Source organism: Arvicola amphibius, chromosome 11 (assembly GCF_903992535.2).
Source record: "Arvicola amphibius chromosome 11, mArvAmp1.2, whole genome shotgun sequence".
Classification (NCBI taxonomy): domain Eukaryota; kingdom Metazoa; phylum Chordata; class Mammalia; order Rodentia; family Cricetidae; genus Arvicola; species Arvicola amphibius.
In genome coordinates, this window is record NC_052057.2 from 673535 (window position 1) to 696055 (window position 22521).

The 22521-nt window shown below is 35.3% G+C and overlaps 1 protein-coding gene across 3 annotated transcripts in view; it reads right to left on the bottom strand.

Moving 5' to 3' along the window:
* Window positions 1–22521, bottom strand: part of Lrba (LPS responsive beige-like anchor protein) — a 481883-nt gene that overhangs the window by 383407 nt on the left and 75955 nt on the right. For all 3 annotated transcript variants that reach the window (XM_038347328.2, XM_038347329.2, XM_038347327.2), the window contains exons 14-22: window positions 21752–21920; window positions 19042–19121; window positions 18344–18406; window positions 17450–17547; window positions 16016–16108; window positions 15756–15864; window positions 15122–15203; window positions 13211–13334; window positions 12167–12359 (exon numbers count right to left, since the gene is read on the bottom strand). In XM_038347328.2, the coding sequence (XP_038203256.1) occupies window positions 12167–12359; window positions 13211–13334; window positions 15122–15203; window positions 15756–15864; window positions 16016–16108; window positions 17450–17547; window positions 18344–18406; window positions 19042–19121; window positions 21752–21920 (1011 nt within the window). The remainder of the gene's footprint in view (window positions 1–12166; window positions 12360–13210; window positions 13335–15121; window positions 15204–15755; window positions 15865–16015; window positions 16109–17449; window positions 17548–18343; window positions 18407–19041; window positions 19122–21751; window positions 21921–22521) is intronic.

Here is a 22521-nt window from a genome sequence, read left to right on the forward strand (position 1 = left end):
TTTTTAATGAGCACAACTTATAGAACATAAAATTAAAATTCTTTCAACAATTTCATAAATGTATAACTAATGATAGAACTTATGCTACTTATAACTCCTCATTTTGATAAAATAATGTGAATAACAGGTGGCATACCATGAAATTATAAGAACATAATTACTCACAAAACTTATTCATAAAGACAGATGGGAAAAGAATTCATAATTCCTCTAGCCTATCTAGATATCATACTAGAATCTAAGTATATGCCCACTGGAAAGAGCATTACACACTGGATAATATACAGCTTTAATAACATGAAAACCCATTTCTTTATCATTTATCCTCAGAAGAAAATTTTTAAATAAATTAATTATCCTTGATATTATGGCAGCTCTAAATACAGCTATAAGAACCAAAATCTTATTTATACTTAGCTAATGGATACAAGTTATTTTCATAATGGAGAAAAAAGTCAAATGTTCCCACAAAGGTTAACCATTATTTTCAAAGTTTGAACTGGTTACAAATGGTGTCTCCTTTTGGTTCTCTCTCTTTCTGCGCAATACAAAAGCTTGAGCTTTATAAGACAGAACACAAGACCAAACATTTTGAAATCCCAAGTATGTAATATATGTAAATGTAAATATATATAATACAGATTCATCCTATTGTCATGTTGGATTGGAGACTGAATTATTAAGAGGAAAAAATACTACAAGTTAGATAGCATTTACTTTCAGGATTTGAAATGCTTTTAAAATTTTAAATTCAGTTGTTTTACTAATTTACCTTTAATTTATTCCAACATTCTAAAAGCTAAGTGATAATTGAATAATTACCTCTGTTGTTATCTTTTTATGCACTTTTCTAAAGGTATTTGTGACTTAAAACTGATAATTCACAATTAATTACCAGATATTGTTCTAAATTACCCAGCTAAAAGACTACTCATTAATCTTCACAATCATTTGATTGCTAATCTATAGCTGTTTGTAATGTTTGGAAAGCACTTCTTTAAACCCCCAGTTAAAGGTACTTATGTGCTATTAACAACAAGACTTTTTGCCACTTCCTACAACTTAGTTGACACTCAAATTTACTAACTAGGAGATAAAGGAGAAATTAACTAGGACACTTATTATCTTTTATTTCATATATTAAGAATGCTTAACACATAAAAGTTTAGACCCTTTAAAAATTGGTAGGCATGTCTAGCAACTAGATTTGCTTTAAACAAGTGTATCTTTTGACTGTGTTAATTTGTACAATGTTTGTTGAAGGCGATATCTTGGTTTCTAGTTCTTAGGATAACAATGTTTTCCACAACAGATAAATAAGACATGTGTTTTCAAGGCAACTAAATCATTCCCTATGAGAAATCAATGTACATCAGTCAAAAGATCACTACCACAAACAAGATCTTTTAGAGACTGATAGAACACAGCATTCAACATTCCTACATGGCAGAAGTAAAATAGTAAAATAAAATTACAAATATTGATTTGTCATACACAAAGCACTTATTCAAATGTATATTCAATAATTTTTCTACTATTAAAGTTTTCTAGTGAGAAATCAAATTTGAGGAATATGCTATCTCAGGGAAACTATTTAAGTGAATGTATTATGAAAATAACCTTACAAGCTTAAAAACAAAGGGAAACTACCCCATAAGAAAAACAAGTGATATAGGCCATAAACACTGTACATTCATTCATACAATGAGCCAAAAGTGATTCTGAAATAGGTAAGACCACATGGCTCAAATACAAATAGTATATGGTATAAAAATGTCTTTCTACCACAATCTACCTCAAAAGCAAAAATTCTGCCACCAGTCGGGTAATTAATCAAACTATTCATTTCTCATGTGTTATGCCTGAGTATTGTTTTGCATATACACACAGATATAAATTGTCCTATAAAAACTGTCATATTAAAAAGCTTCCTTTTTTATTTAAACATATCAAATGTAACCAATATTCCAAATTTTTTTCACCTAATTATTTTTGGTCAATTAGATCAAAATAATATTATTTTAAACTCTTCTTATAATAAGTTGGTAAAGAATATTTTATAAATCTAAAATAATTTTTACACATTCTTCCATGAGATGTTTGATTGCCCCCCTTGGACATAATTGTATTGTCTCTTTCTATAATTTCTAATTGGGAATACTAATCTAGAATTTTAAGCAGTTCTTCCTAATTAGCTACTGGTCTTTTGACTCTGAGTTTTAGAAGAACTGTGTTTGATTGTCTGGTTTTTTTGGGTTTTTTTGTTTTGGGTTTTTTTGGTATTTGTTTGCTTGCAATTGACAGAGTTCAGAGTGGTCTATCAAAAAATACAGTGTTTTATTCATCTAATGTATTTTAAGCTGAGGAACTGAAAGCTGTTGGAAAGACCTCTGAACTAAAGCTCCCTGTCTTAAGAAACAAGTCATGAAACTAAGACATGCCCCCAAAGACACCCTCCCTGCAATGGGAGGAAAAGAACCTTAATTCCACAAAGAGTGGATACTGGGAGGAATTTAAACTTCGGACAGTTTGCTAATTTACTTGTAGCTCATACCTCTTCATCTTATGTCTTTCCACAATGTTTCCTCTTTGTCTAACACAGCACAAAAATAGCAAATTTAATGGTTTCACTGATTTATATCCTTATGGAGGGTTTAAAATTTATTTTAAATGAATTGATAGACTTATTTACTCTTGTCAGTCTAATTGCCAATGGCCTGGCCATTAAGATAAAACAGATAGGAAGGAAAGCTTTTTCTCCCCTACAAGAGTTTTCTCACAAATCTGTACTTCTTACTCTGAAGTTCACCATAATTATTAGTAAGCAACCATAATAAATGTAAAATAAACTTCCTCCTTTCATAAAATGCTTTAAGCAACATTTCCTTACCAATATGACATGAGTATATAATTTAAAGAGAAATCCTTAAGATCATTAGTATCTCTATTAAATATGGTAATACGTGGGAATATTCTGGAATTTACTTAAAACAAAAGAAAAACTTGGTACTCAAATTTTCATAGAGTGCCATAATTCCTAAGTAGTAACCGTTCACCCTTTTCAATGCACTCAATTAAGCTCATTTTCATAAGTGATTCCTTGTTCATGTTTAAGTTCTTAAGCAAAAGCTAACATATTGATGACTCATCACAATACTGGAAGCATTTGGTATCACTGACAAATACTGAATAGCAACTCTATGATTTTCGTTACGTAAAGATAAGACAACTCATGACAAAATAATACAGGAACCAGATTGTGATAGTACAAATTCATAATCCTAGCACTTGTGAGACAGAGGCAGGAGAATCTGGAGTTCAAAGACGACCTTACCATTTGAGTGGTCATATGGAAACCTATTACAGTAGAAGCTTCTTAAAATACATATATGAAAAAAATCTAAATGGAATCACCAAATAATGGAGGAGACATGAAGAACAGAAGGAGGGAGAATATGAGCAAGGAAGTCAGGACCGCGAGGGGTTGGTCCACCCACTGAGACAATGTGCCTGAGCTAATGGGAGCTCAACAAAGCCAGCTGAACTGGGACTGAACAAGCATGGAATCAAACTGGACCCTCTGAATGTGGGTGACAATTGGGACAGACTGAGAAGCCAATAATAATGGCACTGGGATTTGTCTCTACTACATGTACTGACTTTTTGGGATCCCAGTCTATTTGGATGCAAAGCTTCCTAGGCCTGGATGGTGGGGGGCTTGGACTTCCCACAGGGCAGGGTACCCTGCCCTCTCTTAGGACTAGAGGGGGAGGGGAGAGGAGGAGTGGGGGAGCAGGAAGGAAATGGGATGAGGGAAGGAAGTGGAAATTTTTAATGTTATTATTTATAAAGCAATAAAAAAATTTTAAAAAACCAAATCTAGTGGTTAATAATAATAATAATAATAATAATAATAATAGAGGAGACAACGACCCAACTAGGCTTCTCTTGCCACCAAATGAAATCTTTAGTGCCAAGAATGAGTTATATCTAATTGAATTGTTGGCCAAATGGACCCGCATGGAAACACCCAAACAACTCAGGCTATTGCCAAGGTTACTTACTAGCTGTCCTTCACAAACTGATCGCATGTCTTCACACTATTACTGAAGACAATACCCACAAAACTCACTGAGCACGGAGAAGTAAAACTGATGACTACCTAGAGCCTCCTGATATCCATGGAACTGGAAGTACTCTGCATGCTACCAGAAGAGAAAGGTAACCACCAACCCAGCTACAGATCCAGCAATCTACAGTAGTAACCTGCTGCACAATATGCTGGTGTAGTGGCACAAAGCTGTGGGAGAAACCAACCACTATTTGATTGGATTTATGGCCCACTCCATAACATGGAACCCATGCCTGACGCTGCTTAGGTGGGCAAGAATATGAGACTAGATAGGCCACGAACCTGGAGAAAACCAAACACCACTGTTCTGCCAAAGGAACATAGCAATATAATGACTTCTAATGGCATTCTGCTACACCCATAGATCAGGTCTCACTTAGCCATCACAGAAAAGTTTCCTCTTGCAGTAGAGATGTTAATTAATATACAGGCCCACAACTGAAAAAAAGTGCTGAGAATGAGAGATACTGGAACAATCAGTCCTAAACGGGATGTCTTCATTAAACCTCTCCCGTCAGTACCGGATGGTCTGTGTTGTTGTATGGGTCATCAAAGGTAGAGGTCACTCCAAGATAGATTTTAGGCCTGTGTGGCAGCAGGAATGCCCAGCTTCTGATGGACTGACCCTCGAACAGCTGTTCAAAGGCATATTTATTGATTGTTAGACAAAGTTGTTTTTTAGATAAACAAGTTCCTCATACCAAAGTCCCTGATCTAATCTATGTTTTTCTGAAGGAAAGCATCACACCCCCGCCACTTTGGTCATTACTGCATACTGCAGTACCCAATAGCCCAAGAGCCCAGGTGTGCCAGAAGTGTTTTGTGGCTAAAGTCATGCAAAGGTTGTGAAGCTGCTTCAGAAAAACAACTCTGTCAATCACAGAGGACAATCACTGAATTCCGCCAAAAACCCTTCATGGTTAAAGTGCTTCCAGAAAGCAACTATTCTGCTCTAATGTTTATCCTTGATACAGTGACTCTGCTAGATTCCTACAATACCTCGGGAGAACTATTCAAGAGGAAGTGGAAAGATTGTAAGAGCCAGGATGGACGGAGGGCACGAAGGAAACAAGGCCCTCTAAACACAGCAGGACAGACGCACAAGATAAACTCACAGAGACACTGGCCTGCATGCGCAGGACAGACACACAAGATAAACTCACAGAGACACTGGCCTGCATGCGCAGGCCTGCATGGGTCTGCACCAGACAGGTTCACCGTGCTGAGAAGAAAAATGGACATGAGAACTCATTCCTAACCAGAAGTTATCTCTAATTGACAACCGCTCTCAAAGAAAACTATCAGTTTTCTTCAATGGAGACTTACTATGTGTATGAACCACACTTAAGAGCAGGCCTCGTGCCCAGCAGCAGTTGGCATTTTTGAAGATATTTTGTCTCAAACTACGTTTGTTGGACCATTTTTTTCCTTACAGGTCTTTTGCTTATATATTATGATTTCTAATTATGTATTTTTATGCTGTGTGTATGTATGTGTGTGCTATTCTTGTGCTCTTTGTTTTTTGTTTTGTTTTATTCTAGTTTGATTTGGTTTTTTATTTCTTTCTGTTTTCTAAAGAGAGAGAAAGGTGTGGAGTTGGACGTATGGGGAGGTGGGGAGGATCTGGAAAACCAATATAGAAGGGGAGGGAAAACCATAATCATAATATATTATATGGGAAAAAATATTTTTAATGAAAAAAAGAAATAGAAAAAGGGAGACTGCCTAAGCTATACAGGGGAACTCTGTCACAAAAAACAATGGCTAGAGATACAGCTCAGAGTGGGTTCTGCCCAGTACTCACGGACCTGGCTTTCCCCAACACTGCAGAAAGAGCAGCAGCGCAGAATAAATAACGTAATGATCTTTTCTACTTTAATAAGAAGTAATCATCATCAATTTTATTTTCTTTGTTCCTAATTTTGCAAAGATAAGATGCTTTTCTCATCCAATATATCCTGATTGTAATTCCCCTCCCTCAACTCCTCCCAGTACCTCCTCCCATCCACATAGGTCTCTCATTAAAGAAGAGGCTTCTAAGAGAAAACAACAAAACAAAACATAAAAAAATAAAACATAAGCTCAAACAAAAACTATCGTATTCAACTTGGGTAAGGCTAAACAAGAGAAAGAAAGAGAAGGCACAAGAATGGCCATACCCCTGATCTCATCTGACCAATTTTATTTTCTTGAAAAAAAATCTAAACACATGCTTGCATGCAAATCTACTATATAAACTACTAAAAATTTTTAGGAAGCAGTTTCGTGCAACTACTAAAACATTCTAAAATGCATGATAAACATTCTAAAACACAGAACTCTTTCTGGAAATTCTAGAGATGTATCCTACAAAGAGATAAGAATGAAGGATGTACACACATGAAAATGGCATCGCGGTGCAACAGTAAGAAAGTTAATATTTATGCAATACAGTACAGTATAAATTAATAATTTTGTTTTAGTGATCACTTCTAAAAGCTCTTCCAAATAAAATTCTGGAGAATTCTAGAAAACAAAGCAAATCTGAATAGAACCATTTCAAGGATAGTAAAGGTTCGTTACATTTAGATGTTCCATACTGCCAAAGCCAAATTTACTTTTTTATACTATAACACAGAAATTTACTTTTTTATACTATAACACAGAAATTTACTTTTTTATACTATAACACAGCACATATATCAAATACTATGTAATCATTAAAATGTCAAGTAGTTCTGCCACTAAATGGAAACAAACCATTAAAAAACATAAATACAACCAAAATTTTGGGAGAAAATTACTTGTTGTTTGTATATTTACATATATGGATTAGTGGACCTGAGGATCCTACCCAAATACTAATATTAAGTCATATTCAGATATCAGTGGTTTTGTGTATATACAAATCTTTGTGTTACTTTCAAATTTTAAAAGAAACAGCAAAAGGAATTTTTATTTAAAAATTATTTAACACAAAGCTATTTCATCAATCATGCATAAAATGAAAATCTGTAAAACATGAAAAATTTATACCTTTTGACTATTGCTTTTTTATTTTTTTAAAATGCATTTTATTTGTGTATGAGTGTATGTGTGTTCATGCACCACAGCACAAGTGGAAGTCAGTTGTCTCCTTCTAACTATGAGTTCAAGGGTCAAACTCAGGCTTATCAGGTTAGGTAGGCAATATATACTTTTACCCGCTAAGCCATCTCATTGGCTCTTGAAACTTCGTACAGGGTGACTTTTTAAATCTTATTATTCTACCATTTTGTCTACAACATGACTGAAATGAACAATTAAACATTTTCCAAACTGCTAACAGTAGGTAACACACTCTAATAATCTAAGGTCCTTAAGTATTTTATTCAAATTCATCCATTTGAGCACAATCTAACTCACACTTCATTTGTAATTCAAGTACTATTAATTTTTACTTGTCCATTATTTTGCATCTTTTGGCAACACAGATCTAGAGAAAATACATTGTCTAAAGATTGAAGCTCCATTTCTTTATATAAAAAAAGAGCATTTTAGGTCATTCTCACAATTAATAAATTGGAATAATTTAAAGTGTAATTAAATAAACATTACAGCATACCAAATGAAAACATTATTATTTAACTGTATTACAGTTCACCCTTTTCTAAAAAGAGGGAAACTTATTAAAGATGAAAACACAGACAACAATGAAATTACACAGGTTGCTGGGCACACATCGGAAACCCCCGGTTCACAGTAAGCAGCCCAGAGCAGTTGCTAGAAGCCTATTACTGCTTATAAAACCTAGTTCCACTATTGGTGGGACAGCACACAATGACAAACAGCTTCCCTGCTACAAAGGTGGCAGGAAATCTATCAAACTGAACAATAAAACTGCAATTGAGTTTCTTTGGCTTTTTATAGCTGCTGCATATATCCTGGTGCAACTGCAAAAGCAAAAGCTTTCCAATTCTGCAACTAAGTTCTTTACACACCGGTTCTTCATCAAGAACTACAATATAAATTTGTGATATGAAAACCACAAATCACTGCAAAACGCAAAAGGTAAGCTTCATTATAAAACCACATGCAAGAAAGTACTTAAAATGCATTTAAATGGACACTTTCACACATAGAAAATTTGGTTACAAGAACTTCAACAGAATTTTTAGCATACTACAAATTGTTCATCTCCTTAACTAAGTAATTCATACCTATCACTAGGAGCACAAGTTGCTCATTTTAAAAATAACTGTTAACATTTCAACAACCAAAAACAATGAATGTAGCAGCTCTTAAATAAGTTATTTTGTATAAATTTTATAAGAAAAAATAACTTTTAACTTTTAATCAATGAAGAAAATCCCCACAAAGAAAATGAAAATATATGTATGGGAAATTAAAATTTAAAGTTGAAATTACAAGAGCCAACTTGAAACAAGTTTTTCTTTGCCCTCTCACAATTCCATTTGGTAGCTTGTTTGCTTGCTTTTTTTAAATATATCATCATAGCAATAGTTTTAGTTCAATTTAAAAATACAAAATAAAAACACTCCACAATTTCTTCAGTCAGCATTTCCTTGAAAAGGAGGCAGAGAACTGGCTTTTATCGGAAAGTAGACACAGGGCCTCTCCTTAAAGCAATTATTTTCTTTGCAAAGCAGTTTTAAGATCTGTTTCAAATCAAAAGGCACTGACGTAAAGAAAAATATAAACTGAACAATGCCTGCCTCTTCTCTCTGAGCACTCTGAATTTATTCTATATAATCTATGTCTAGAATAAATAAATACAAATAACTGGATAGATAAATAAGTGAATAAATGAATGAATGTTGCTTGCAAATACTATATAAAAATATTTTATTTCCTTTTTTTAACATTCTCTGCACCAAATTTAAACTCACAAAAAGGCAAACAAATATTTTATGATTAAAAATCTATTAAGAAATCATAAAGTAAGGTACACATTCAGTTTCTTTAGACTCTCCATATCTCATATACTCTTTTCTAAAAAAGTAAAACATCTTATACTACATTATCAGCTTAATGTTAAGGTGGACAGAAAAGAATTTTATGAAAATAGCAAAAGTATTTCCTGTATAGACAGAGGATTATCCAAACGTCCTTGTACAGAAGTTTACTTTACATATATGTGTACGTATGTGTATATATAACCGCCAGAAGGCCAGAAGAACAGACTGGGTAGAGAGACTGGAGAGAAGAGAAAAGGATGTACGGAGGTGATATCTGCTGAGAGGGAGAAGACAGAGACAGAGAGGAAAGCAGAAAGTTAAGCAGGCAATCATGCAGGTACAGATCATATGAAACGTCCACGATCTCTCAACCATTACATGAGATGCAGATTGATACATGCAATCAAGACAGAGCGACATGAGGCACTACAAAGATTACATGCTGTGTGTTCAGACAGAGTGGGTGACCAGGTAAGCTATCATCTAAAGCTGAAACCCTAAACAACGTAAAGGATTCCACTAAACAGATGGGGCTGTATAAAGAAAGACTTAACTCAGCATGGCGTATTTGAAAATAACTGTAACCTACAGCCAGAGTGTAGTTCTTTGTCAAGCAGTGAAAGTTAGAAAATACTTCTATCAATGCCATCAATGAAAAACAAGGCAAACATATGTGAAAAAGGTAATTTTAAAAAATAATCTTGCTATTAAAAGAAATAAACTGCCTGAGGAAACAAGATGTTGTTTTTAGATTGATATATTCCTAATATTACATAGGGTCTGTGGCACTATATTGTTTGGGTAGAAATCTACAAGAAAATCCGATCCCATAGAGTTATGTAGCTGGAGAGGAGAGCGTCACAGATCCTCCGAAAAGAACTCAAGGACTCCCAGACTCTTCTGGTGACACACCAACATCTCTCTGGAGGTTATATTCCCAAGCCATCCTTTCTAAGGTAAACTCATGTACACTCAGAACTCATGAAAAAAAAAATGCTTCTTGCTTGGCACTTTCTTAACCTGCAATCCCAAGAGATAGCTTTGAAATCTAATCCAAATGTATGTGAGGCTCAAATGCAACGCAATTTCTCTCATTATCTCTCTGTGAAAGGTAAAAACCAGCTAGCAGAGAATCCCCCAGCTAGCAGAGAATCCCCCAGACTGCAGCAGCCCCTACTGCAATGGAGGCAAAAGTACAAACCAAAAACAAGGACATCGAGAGGGGACTCTCTGTACAGGATCTCATTCTGGACAGCTGAGGCTTTAAGAGTCATGTGGATTTTCAAGGGATATTCAATTTACCCTTGTAGTGCGCCAACAGCCACATATTAGTAAATACATAGATGGGAGTTATTATGTTCCAAATTCTTATTTGTAACAGGCATGATTTTGTCCTTGGTTACCTGAACAGTGTTCTCTGGACTAAACTGATCAGTCTCAAAAATTTTATGCATGGGAACAAAGGCACTTCATAAAGAGTTAATTTTCTTATTTCCCACTAGATTTTCTTAATATTTACTTTTAATTATTTTAATTTTGTGTGTGTGTGTGTGTGTGTGTGTGTGTGCGCGCGCGCATTTGGGTTTGTGTGTATGAATGCAGATGCCCTGAGATAGATATATATTGAGATAGATAGATATTGGGTACCCCTGGGGCTAGAGGTAAAGGCAGTTGAGCCATCTGACACAGGTTCTAGTACCTGAACTTGGATCCTCTAACAGAAATTCTTCTACATCCTGGTGCTAGGATTAAAGGCATGCAGAACCACATAATAAGAAAACAAATATTTAGATTCTAATGGTACTTCAATTAAAAATTAAACCTTGGCAAATATTTTATACTCCAGAAAAAGTGATGAAGTGGTAATGAAACAATAAGAACTTACAAAGATAAATGGTGGTAAGAATATAAATGTATGCACTAGTATGAGAGAGGAAATTATCTTATGAAGTCTTACACATTATAGTTCTAAGAATTTACATAAACTCCCAAATATGCATCGTTTGCTCACCAACTGGTAGAAGAATAAAGTCCAAGCATGGAGGACTGAGACAACTGAGAAAACGCACACAACTCCAGGGGAAAATATGGATGAATCCAAGCAACAGCACACAAACAATGATTTGGGAAAAAAAATCCATTTAACATGCTTGCACTAACCTTAAGTTTAAACACAAAAAAGGACACTATTTATAAAGGTCTGATGACACACATACTGCACTACGTTCAATACGTAGAACTGACAAAACAAAAAACTAAAAGAATTATATGAAGGTATGCACTGTAGTCAGAGTATAAAGAAGATACGGTAATAGTAACATCAAATTACTTTAGTGGGGAGTAAGAATAGGAAATAGAATGAAGAATGATAGACAAAACATTTGAGAAGGGGTACTTAATTTTATAAATGCTATTAGGTACATTGTTTTTTGTATCTTTCAACGTCTAGAATATTTCATTAAAATTTTTAAAGCTAAAAAAGCAAAGAACATATTGGAAGAGGTGACATAAGTCGACCACTCAGAACATAGAAGTGGAGACAGGAGGATCACAAGTTCCAGGTCACTCTTGACTAAATAGTGAATTCATGACCATCTGGGTTACATCGGATGTTGTGTTAAAAACAGAAAAATAGGCGAGTAGTTTCTTTGAAACCAGTTTTTTACCTGACTTTGCCCTGAGCAAAGTGCAAATATAAGCCATACTTTCCTTTTTATTCAACATTATAATATTTACAAGAAGAAAAAAAAACCTTTCATCTTTGAACATGGTGCGCCACCTTGTGTTCAAAACTTTCTAACAACAATAAAAATTCAGAGAAAAATATCTACGTGTGGCATACATGAAAATATAAATTCCTATATGCTATGCCATGATGTTCAACTTTTCTTAGTTGAAACACACATAATACTGTCATTAAAAATAATTATTTCAGATCTAAATTAGTAACATTATTATTAATGCCTTTTTAGTCTTCACTATATCTTCAGAAAATAACTTGCCTTTCTTTAATTTCAAACATATTAATATTCTTACTTAAATAAAATTAAAAATTATAGGTACTTAAAGTAACATACATTTGCATAGAGTAACTTACCTTTGAATGTGTGATGGATAACGTGTCTACCCACACGCGCCAGCCACCCCACTCATATTTGACTGCATGGTAAAGCAGGATTCTGAATATGGCATACACCATTTCTGTTATCTTTTGCTCATCTGAATTCATAGGATTAAAATAGCAAAGAGAAAGCATCCATTCTTGCCACACAGAACACTGAAGCAAGCTCCTAAAAGTTATTAAAGAAATATTGAATTATTAAAAGCTATAAAATCAACAGAATTCTAAACAGTAAATCAAATTCTGTTTTTAAAAAACTGGCCAGGCGGGATAGCTGCCTCAAGCCTTTAACCCCAGAGCAGAAGCAGAGGCAGAGGCAGGTGGATCTGAGTTGGAAGGCAGCCTGCTCTACAGAGGGAGCTACAGGACAGTCGGGGCTACACACAGAAACCCTGTCTCAAAGGGGAGTGAGAGGTGGAGGGCTGGATAACATAGTTATCTATAATATATTCAAAACAATTATAACAATGTGAAAATAAGAATCTAACTCTGTGTTACTTCATACACTCTTAAGAAGGAATGATGGAGGAGGGTCATCTATGTGTTACTTTCATTGGTTAATAAAGAAACTGTCTTGGCCCTTTAATAGGACAGAAAATTAGGCAGGCGGAGTAGACAGAATTGTGGAAGAAAGAAAGCAGAGTCAGGCAGACACCTCAGGCAGACGCCATTCCTCTCCTCTCCTCCGAGACAGACGCAGGTTAAGATCTCTCCTGGTAAGCCACCCCTCGTGGTGCTACACAGATTACTAAATATGGGTTAAAGCAAGATGTGAGAATTAACCAATAAGAAGCTGAAACTAATGGGCCAGGCAGTGTTTAAAAGAATACAGTTTCTGTGTAATGATTTCGGGTAAAGCTAGCCGGGTGGCAGGAAGCTGCCCACTGCTCTTTTCACTACAGATTGGCGCCCAGGCAGGCCCTCTCCCCTCTTCACTACAAAGGAATTTTTATAAGAGAGACTGAATGATCCAAAAGTAGGTATGAAGAGTGTAAATGAATGCTCTCTGCTCCAGCTTACCTCCTGTTTTCTCTACTGTTATTAAAAAGTTTAATCATGTCAGAAAGAAAGGCTCGGCGAACCTCCATGCTCTCTGGGCACTGGGGAGAATTTCGAAGTAGGGTTGCAATTACTTTTAGTATCTCTGTAAGACAGTTCATAAATAAGTAAAAACCAAACACAAAAAATTCATGAAGGTAGATTAATGTAAACAATTTTTTTAGCTTTTCTTTATAAATATTATTGAAAACATTTTACAAAAATTGGAAAAACATGCTAACTTATATTTTAAAGAATTTTTAAATTTACAAAAACAAACATACATTCATTAGAAGGAACTTATAAACAAGACAATGATTTAATGTCATTTTGATGGCTTCTCCCACTCCTTAAGATGGAACCCAGGGTCTTGGCATGATGAACAAATGCTGTGCCACTGAGTCACAGCCCAGCCAGAGTTGCATTATACAGCTCAAGCTTAAATTATAAATGAGCAAAATGTTTAGTCTCTACCAAAGATCAAAGTTGATCTTAAAAACAAACAAAAATTCTCACTATAATTAAAATCTTAAGGAGAAAAAAGAATACAACAAAAATGATGGTATACATAGTCTTTCCTTTATGAAATAAAATTTTAAAGCTCTAAATATTTTTTCTCTAATTTTAAAGGTAAAATTAGAAAAAAAAAGGAAAATAAAATTTACTCAACACCCCATCCCCAGAAAATGCACACAAAACTGCTACTGAATGGACATTTTGTATGGAAAAAACTTTTTAAAACACTTAGTCTGAACTATACAGATTATTAAAAATAGCTTTAACTATAAATTTAAACAATATACTAAAACCTTAGCTACCTAATTAAAAGTTTAAGAATTCTACGTCAGACCCTTGTCAAGAATTCTGATGAGTGAAATTAAACATTCAAAATAACAAAATGAAGATACTCTTCCACAGAATTAATGATATTTTTAGAATAATTTCTAAATTCTTTGATAACTTTAAAAGTTTTCTACCAAACTATTAAATGATGATATTCATGATAATAAGGTCACTGCACTACTCTGAGGATATACAGAAGGAAACACATCCAGCAGAGCCACCAGCTTCCCACACGGAATGTAGATACTTCTTATTATCATTATTTTAGAGTTCATAAAAGTCTCAAACTAGTAAAATAGGTAAAGATTTGAACCCACGTCACCTCTATCTTATTTTTTCTTTTTAATGTACGTGGGTGTCTAATTTACATGTATGTCTGTGTACCATGGCCATGGAATGACCACAGAGGCCAGAAGGGACAGGATCCTACTAGTACCATATGGCTGCTGGGATTTAACATGGGCCCAATAAAAGAAGAATCAGTGCTCTTGACGTCTGAGACACCTTCTTCCAGCCCCAGGTTAGCTGTTTCTCAAACATTACACTGCCTGCATCTTCTGAGTCAGTTAGTTAGGCATTAAAGAATCAAATGGTAAGGTTTGAATGTGTCATCTCCACAATGCAGGTGCTACCCACATGACACGGCTAAGAGGTGGGGCCTTTGCTAATCAGGCCTTGAGAGCTCTCCAATTAATGAGATGAAGGTGATTTTTTAGGGCTCCAGGGCGGCTCTCAGCTTGCTTGCTCTGTCTTCCTCAGTGGGCAGAGCAGCCCTTACCAAATCAAATAGAGGAGCTTTCAGCTTGGTTTCTGAGCACACAAAATAAATTCTACTTTTTTGAATTATTCAGTCTCAGCTACTATTTTAGAACAGCATGGCCCAAGTTGATAAAATACTCTAAAATTCTTACATTTAAATTTTTCCCTTTCACTCTGAACAATGAATAACAAACTAAGACTTGGAAAACAAAGGAAAAGTAAATTTCTTGCTTTTAAAATAGATACAAAGTAACACATTATACACGGAAACACAAAAGGTAGAATACATACGAGGGTTTTGTATTTTCACCGTAGAATCAGGATCTGGATGCTGTTTATGGACCACCTGCGTACAAATCTGTTCTATAAGAATCTGCAAAGGTAAACAACAAACTACATTAGCACAATAGCTTGGTGAGTATCACCATTACCGAAGTCTAAGCATAATACCAAAGCTCCGTGTGCGCAGCTGGGCACAGGACTCATGCCTATAACCCCAGCTCTAAGGAGGATGAGGCAGGAAAACTGCCAAGACTTGACAGCCTGTCTTGGCTACAGAGCTAGGTTCTGGAACAGCATGAGCTATAAATGAGATGCCTTTTCAAAAGTAAAATTTATGATATAATCCTGTATTTTCAATGTTAAGTAGCTTAGACACATAAATACCTTTAACATCATAATGCTATTTTTACTTCATTATAAAATAAAACATCAAATAATCAACACAAGGAAACAAACACAAAATAGAGCTAACTAGATTACTTAATAATTCATAATTAATAAACTTCTGAAATTCATATTGCCTTTATATAAATAATTTAAAAGTGGTGTATTATAGACAAATGATCTCATTTTACTTAAATACTAACAATTATACACACATCTTCATAATAAATTAATGAGTAAATTCTAATTACATTCTTACCTCAAACAGAACATTATATGTGGTCATTGTGATTAGATTTGTCTGAAGCATGAGTCTCTCAGCTAGCAACGAAAACAACCCATGCCCAAGCATGATTTCAGCTTTTCTCCTAAAATAACATGAAAGAAATTACAAAATACAGAGTTTTGGGGTTCACAACAAGAAAATACAGACTATTTTTTCTGATTATTAATTCAAACTCAATTATTCTTTAAATGCATACTATCCAACAGCTCACATTAGGTTTCAACCATACTCACTTTGGGGCCAGATGCTTTAAAAAGTAGCCCAGTGCCTTGAGTGCTTGCACTCTGATTCCTTCACTTTTTGATGCCAAAAGTTTATAAATGACACTAAATAAATAAAAAGTAAGAACAAACAAGTCTAAATATAATTGTCAAGGTAAATGTCATTGCAAACTTATTTCAAATAATGTAAGTAAATTTAATATATATTTGTGACATCTAAAAGTCATTTATCTCATTCTTTAGAAACTTTTAGTGAAAACAAATGACAATTAACTAAATATTCCAAAAAAGACAAGCTAATCTCACTATAAAAGCATGGTTTAAAACACCATTTAATGGTAGCACATACTTAAACTTATGAATAATTATTTTCATCATGAAAAGCAAAATAATGGACCAGTAATGTGTGATCATCAGGAAAGACATGAATAACACAAATAAGTTTTTAAAACAATTGATTATTAGGTGTGGTGGTACATGCCTACAAGTCCAACACTCAGGAAGTTGAGGCAGGAAGTGTGGATTACAAAGAAAGAAAACCCATGCATGCACTCTAACTACAGATATATGAGTAGGGAAGTCATAGGGTCTAGAGAGGAACCTACTACTGTTGAAAAGTCAAGTTGCTGTCTAAATGCCTATGTTTATTCCCATACACAAGTGCCTCTCTTGCCGTGAATGGCTGTGAATGTAGAAACTCATGCCTGCTCAAGCTGCTGAGAATACGTTAACTGTTGAGTACATAAACAAGACGTTTATGTTACACACTCAAAAGTTCAAGAGAGCATTACAGAAGAGAGTAGGAAAGATTTAAGAGTTTGAAGGCAGGGTGAGGGGCTATGAAAAGTAATCTTCTGTATCTGACATGGTTATTAATAATCTTGAACCCAGCCAGCAGCTTCGGTCACCTGTCTAGGGCCCAACAAGAATGGCAGCAGGCCCACACAAGACTGGCCCTCTCAACAGTCAGTTATGAATGGCAAAAGGGCTCATGGGGTCCCAGCTCTTCCTACAGAACTACTGTCTACTTGTGAACCAAACCAAAATCCAATGCAAAGTTCCACAGATGGCCACACAGATGGCCCAGTAGGTTACAAAAGAAATCATAAACATATGAATATGGGAGCAGAATTTGGGGGACAAGGGAAGAGTGACAGGAAAAAGAGGTAAAAATAATTAAAATGCATTTCATACAGGTATGAAAATATCAAAATATAAAAAATTATAATCACAAAAATAGAATAATTCTTATAACTTAAGACTCATTAACAAAACAATCATGAAATAACCTTGATTTTAATAAGCTTAGAAACCTTAAATTATGTCCTGCTAAAACCTTTTCATAACCTATAATCAAATAATATGTCTCATATTCAAGAGTCTAGTATTTCCAAAGTAATGCTTTATATTCAGTATAATTATAACTCTCCATACCCTAACTCTTACCGTAATCCATTCCGCTGGTCAAAAGCAGGAATCATGGAGTTAGGATGCTCTGCCATTAATGCAACGAGCAATTGTAAAACATCCATTAGATTGTCGTCCTAGAATTATTTTAGAAAATTAAAAGAAAAATCAACTCTTTGAATACTGAATATTTCTGAAACAATATAAATTTCAACTTTAAATAGGCAAATCTACAATATACCAGCTTTGAAAAAATTATGTTCTATAAATATTTTAAGTATTTTCTTATAATTATACCCTAAATGTACACCTCAAAGTATACACCAGAAAATAGCCAGAATCAAAGGGATAAAATAGCTTTTATATTATAATGTATCACAATACCCCTACATTATATTCTACAGAAATAGTGTATCTGACTTAATGAATTATTTTGTGTTGTTGCCACCCATATTGTCAGCTCACAACCAGTACTCAGGAATCTAATGCCCTCTTCTGGACTTCATAGGCACGAGGCACACACAGGATGAATTGGCATACACATCAGTAAACACTTATACACAAAAAAGAGACAGACAGACAGACAGACAGAGACAGAGAGACACACACACAGAGAGAGAGAAAAAGTCTGCTTAAAGTTAAGTTTACTTTTCTCTTTGTTACAATAGTTCCTAACAATATGTTTTAGTGTACTTTATTCACTAAATAAAATTCAATGTTAGCAACTTCTTAAAACCTTTCATGATGCTCCTAAGAGCCACATTGTGGCAACAAAAACGATTAAAATAAGGATTCATTAGCATCTAAAAAGACATTTATTCTCCATGACAGTGATATAATTAGTAAAGATTTCTTTGATGTTTTTACTTTTTAAAAATATCCCTAGTGCAGTTTAAAAAAATAAAATTCCCAAGTCAGAAATTCAAGTATTACCTCATGCATAGTCAGCAGGTAATTAAGAATGGCCTGTAGCTCATCTTCCTTTACTCCAGAGTCCTTTCGAAACATAATATACTTATGTTAGTATTACATGCAAAAAAAATCATCTTTAAAATCAGAAATAATGCACACAGATTATTCAACTTCATCAGCTTCTATAAATCTAAAACTAACCCAAAAGAATCTAGATTTTAAAAAAATTGAGAAAGCACAAAAGACATACAGTCTGAAAACTATACAGAAACCAAGGGGGCAGGTCTCTTGCCGAATCTAATGTGACAGCTAATAAGTTACCACAGCATACAGAATAAGGAGTAAAATGGTAAAAAAAAAAAAAAAAAAAAAAAAAAAAAATATTGTACAAGCCAGGAATCTGAGCACCTATACCACACAGGCCAAGAACAGAACCTTTTGTTAAACTGGGGCTCTGGGGCTCTAAATGTCTGCCAAATGAAAAAAACAAATGGAGTTCTCATGAAAATTTATATAACATATATTAAAGTGCCAATCTCCAATACTGTAGTGATTTATGAATACCCAAGAGAAACAAGAATGAAAAACAGAGGATGAAACAAGCATCTCTCAGCAAAGTTTCTATCATATTTACTGGCAAAGAATGAACAGAGACCATATTTCATGTTAAATTATCTGTCACAACATGCAGCATGGGATAGGAAAAGAATCAAACTTACCTTCATCACTAATTGCTTAATGAACATCAGTAAGAATGCTCTCAGAGAAAGTATTTCTTTCTGATTGGGCCGTGGTCCATCTTTAGAGATACACACAATTAGTATTTCAAAGACCTCAAGGCTACCTAAAATACAACGCTTTCATTTCCAGGAGCTTCTCTCTATATCTGAAAGAAACACTGAGCTAAGCATAGTGTTACAAACCTTTAAAGCCGGCACTCAGAAACAGAAGCAGGCAGATCTCTGCGTTTGAGGCCAGGCTTCCCTACAGATTGGGTTCTAGGCCAGCCAGGGCTGCATAGTGAGACGTTGTCTCAAAAAAGACACACACACACACACACACACACACGCACGCGCGCGCCTCTAAAGAATGATCTTCCCTTTTATGCCTGTTAAAAGGCTAGCATTCTCTCTCATATTCAACTGAATAAACAATACTGCAGAAGCACAAGCAGGTTATGCTGTCTGTTGGATATGGCACGACCTGTGAACACATGCATACGGAAGGCATGAACGCAGGAGGGGTCCTAGTGGGAAAGACCAGGGTCAGCCGGACTGGAGGGAGGAAAAGAGACACTGATGGGGAGTTAGCACGATCACAATCCAGTGTACAAATGTAAAGCACAAGAAAGAAGCGAAAGGGCTTCAAAAAAAAAAACTATATGGTGATAAAATCTGTACTTGACAATAGTATTTATATTTTGTTCTGAAAGTGTTTGTTATTAAGATGAAAGAAATTTACCAAAAATTTAAAAGTTAAAAAAAAAAAACTAAGCTTTGGGTAGTAAAATGCTATTGTGTGAACTGGGTATGAAACAACTCTTTCTACTGCTGTCCCTTTAAGCTCTTACAAAAAGCATGCTTCACCACACAAGACTGTTAATGGAGAAGGGAAACATTATGCTGACTACCCCTGACATCTCCAGTACTTGGGAAAGTCCTTGGTCACACATGGCTCACATTAAGTCAATTTTCATGTCTCCAGCATCTAATTCCAAAGTACAAAACTTCTGAAACCAAATAACTATTGTTCTAAGACTCAAGTTAGGGACCTGTCCACCTCATAAGTTCTACAGTTTCCACAATAATCACTACTTATAGCTAGTGCCCAGACCACCAAAGCACAAGACCACCATGACCTTGAACAGATCAATTAAAATAGGAAGAAAATTGTATAAAATGTGTTCCACATGATAATTCCTAGACAAGTAACAAGCAAAACAGAGAAGAACCACAAAGTTTGTCCAGCTTCCTTAGTTGACCTGTGAGCCTTACTGAAGTCACTATTTACTTATAAAATGAAAATCAGAACATGAAACTCGCAATCAACAAGTATGTGAAAGTCCTACATCATCATGAGATCTCCATCAGGAAGTTCTGGCCTAAAGCTGCAAGTGCCACAGGCTTGCTAGCATACACACATCCTACGGTTTATGTCCGTGCCACATACTCAGCTGTGGACACATTTTTCTCAGAGGATACAGAGTTTATTTTGAAGGTTACATAAAGTAGCATAAAATTATAAAACCTGTCTTTAACATCACTGAACAGTCAAAATCTTTGACAATAATGAAAATGCACGATTTTCTAGCTCCTAAGAAATTGCTTCTACTTTGAAACAACAGTCTTTAAATGCTATCAAAGAAAAGAATGCACCCTATCTCAGACCATGATCTAAAAAGGATCACACCTCCAAGTGTGGTCCATCAGCACAATAACTGCCACAGACACAGGCATAGGACAGATCTAAGCCAATGAGCAACTCAGAGGCCAACAGAGGCTTGTAAACACTTGCTACAAGAGATGCTCTTTGCTGGCTTCCCAGTTATGAGGACTCAAAGACAGACTGCTGCTTGCTACTACCAATGGAGGGAACTCCTAAAAACATCTGAACAGAAGAGCTGATCATGTGGAGAGACAATGCATGTTCTGAGCATTTCCAACATTTTCCAACCACCTGCCCCAGCTGCACCTGAGACTGCCACCTTGTATCAGCTGATTAGCTCTTTCAACAAAAGTCAGTTTGAAATAGGCTTTACGAAACTTAAAAACTTTAATTTGACCTCTTACATGAACTTTCCACATGTTCAGAAATTATTACCCTTGTGGTGCTTGTCCTGATTATGAAAGAAAACAATTACTGAAATTTTAGAATTTCATTATATCTTTATTAAAAACAGACACCTCCTACATTTCTATGAAATTTCCACCTCCCAAAAGCTACTTTCAGTGACTCTCATTATGATTATCTCAGTATCAATACCAGTAAGCAATTGATTTTGTTTTTCTCAGTGTCAGAGTGTTACAAGTAGCCTGGTCATACTTGTTTCCTGAACAATGCAGTAGCACTCTTTTACAACATTAGCACAATGTTGGCAACAGCAATTTATAACAAACTAATGAGATTTTGCTATCCTGAGGAACTGTAGAAAAGGTTAAGAGCACTGGTTGCTCTTCCATGGGACACAGGATTGAGTTCCAGCACCTACATAGCAGGTCACAACCTTACACTCCAGTTCCAGAGGATCTGATACCCTCTTCTGGCCTCCGAGAGAACCAGGCACACACGATACACAGGCATATGTGTAGGGGGGAAAAAAAAAAAAACCTCATACACATAAAATAAAATGTAAAAAGAGCATATTGTTGGTTTCTTTTATAATCTGATTTACGATGTGTACAATATAACATTCGGACAGCAGAAGCATACCTAATCCCTTGGGGGTGATACCGCTTCGGTCCTGAGGGTTCACTGCCCAGTAGTAGTACTTCAGTGTGTGCATGATGAGAAGCACTGTTCCAACTCTCCGAATGGTGTTATATATGTTGACTGTACCGATGAATTCAGTGGAGAGGTAAGTATACAGCATCAACTGAACCTACAAAACCAAAATGAAGCACAGACAGAGAAGCTCATTGACAACGCCCCACAGGCTGTTACATTTGGACTACATGTAGTCCAAAAAGTAAGATGATATCGTATCAGACATCAAAATAGACAAGCACACACCATACTCCTTACACAGTAAATACCCCAAAATATGTCACTATTATCACTTGGAAAAATTCTTTTATTGCCATTTAGCAGTTATCAATTTTCATTAGCATCTGTATCTTTATAATGAATTTATGCTTTAAGAAAATGTCTTGTTCTGTGTGTTTTTCTGGTTCAGTGTGTTTGTTTGCTTGGTTGGATGTAACAGAATCTCACTATGTAGCCCTGGCTGGACTGGAGCTGAATATGTAGACCAAGCTGGCCTCAAACTCACAGAATTCACCTGCCTCTGTCTCCTGGGTTCTGGAATTTGAGAATTAAGATATATATCACCATGTCTGGTCTTATGTATTTGTTTTGTATATATAGATGCTTTCTGTGTTTTAAAGAAAAGTATAAGCTACAAGAGGGAGATGATTGGTGGGTAAGGTGTGCAGAACTGTACTTGCACCCCCAGAACCAAAGTAAAGCCACACACAGTAGTG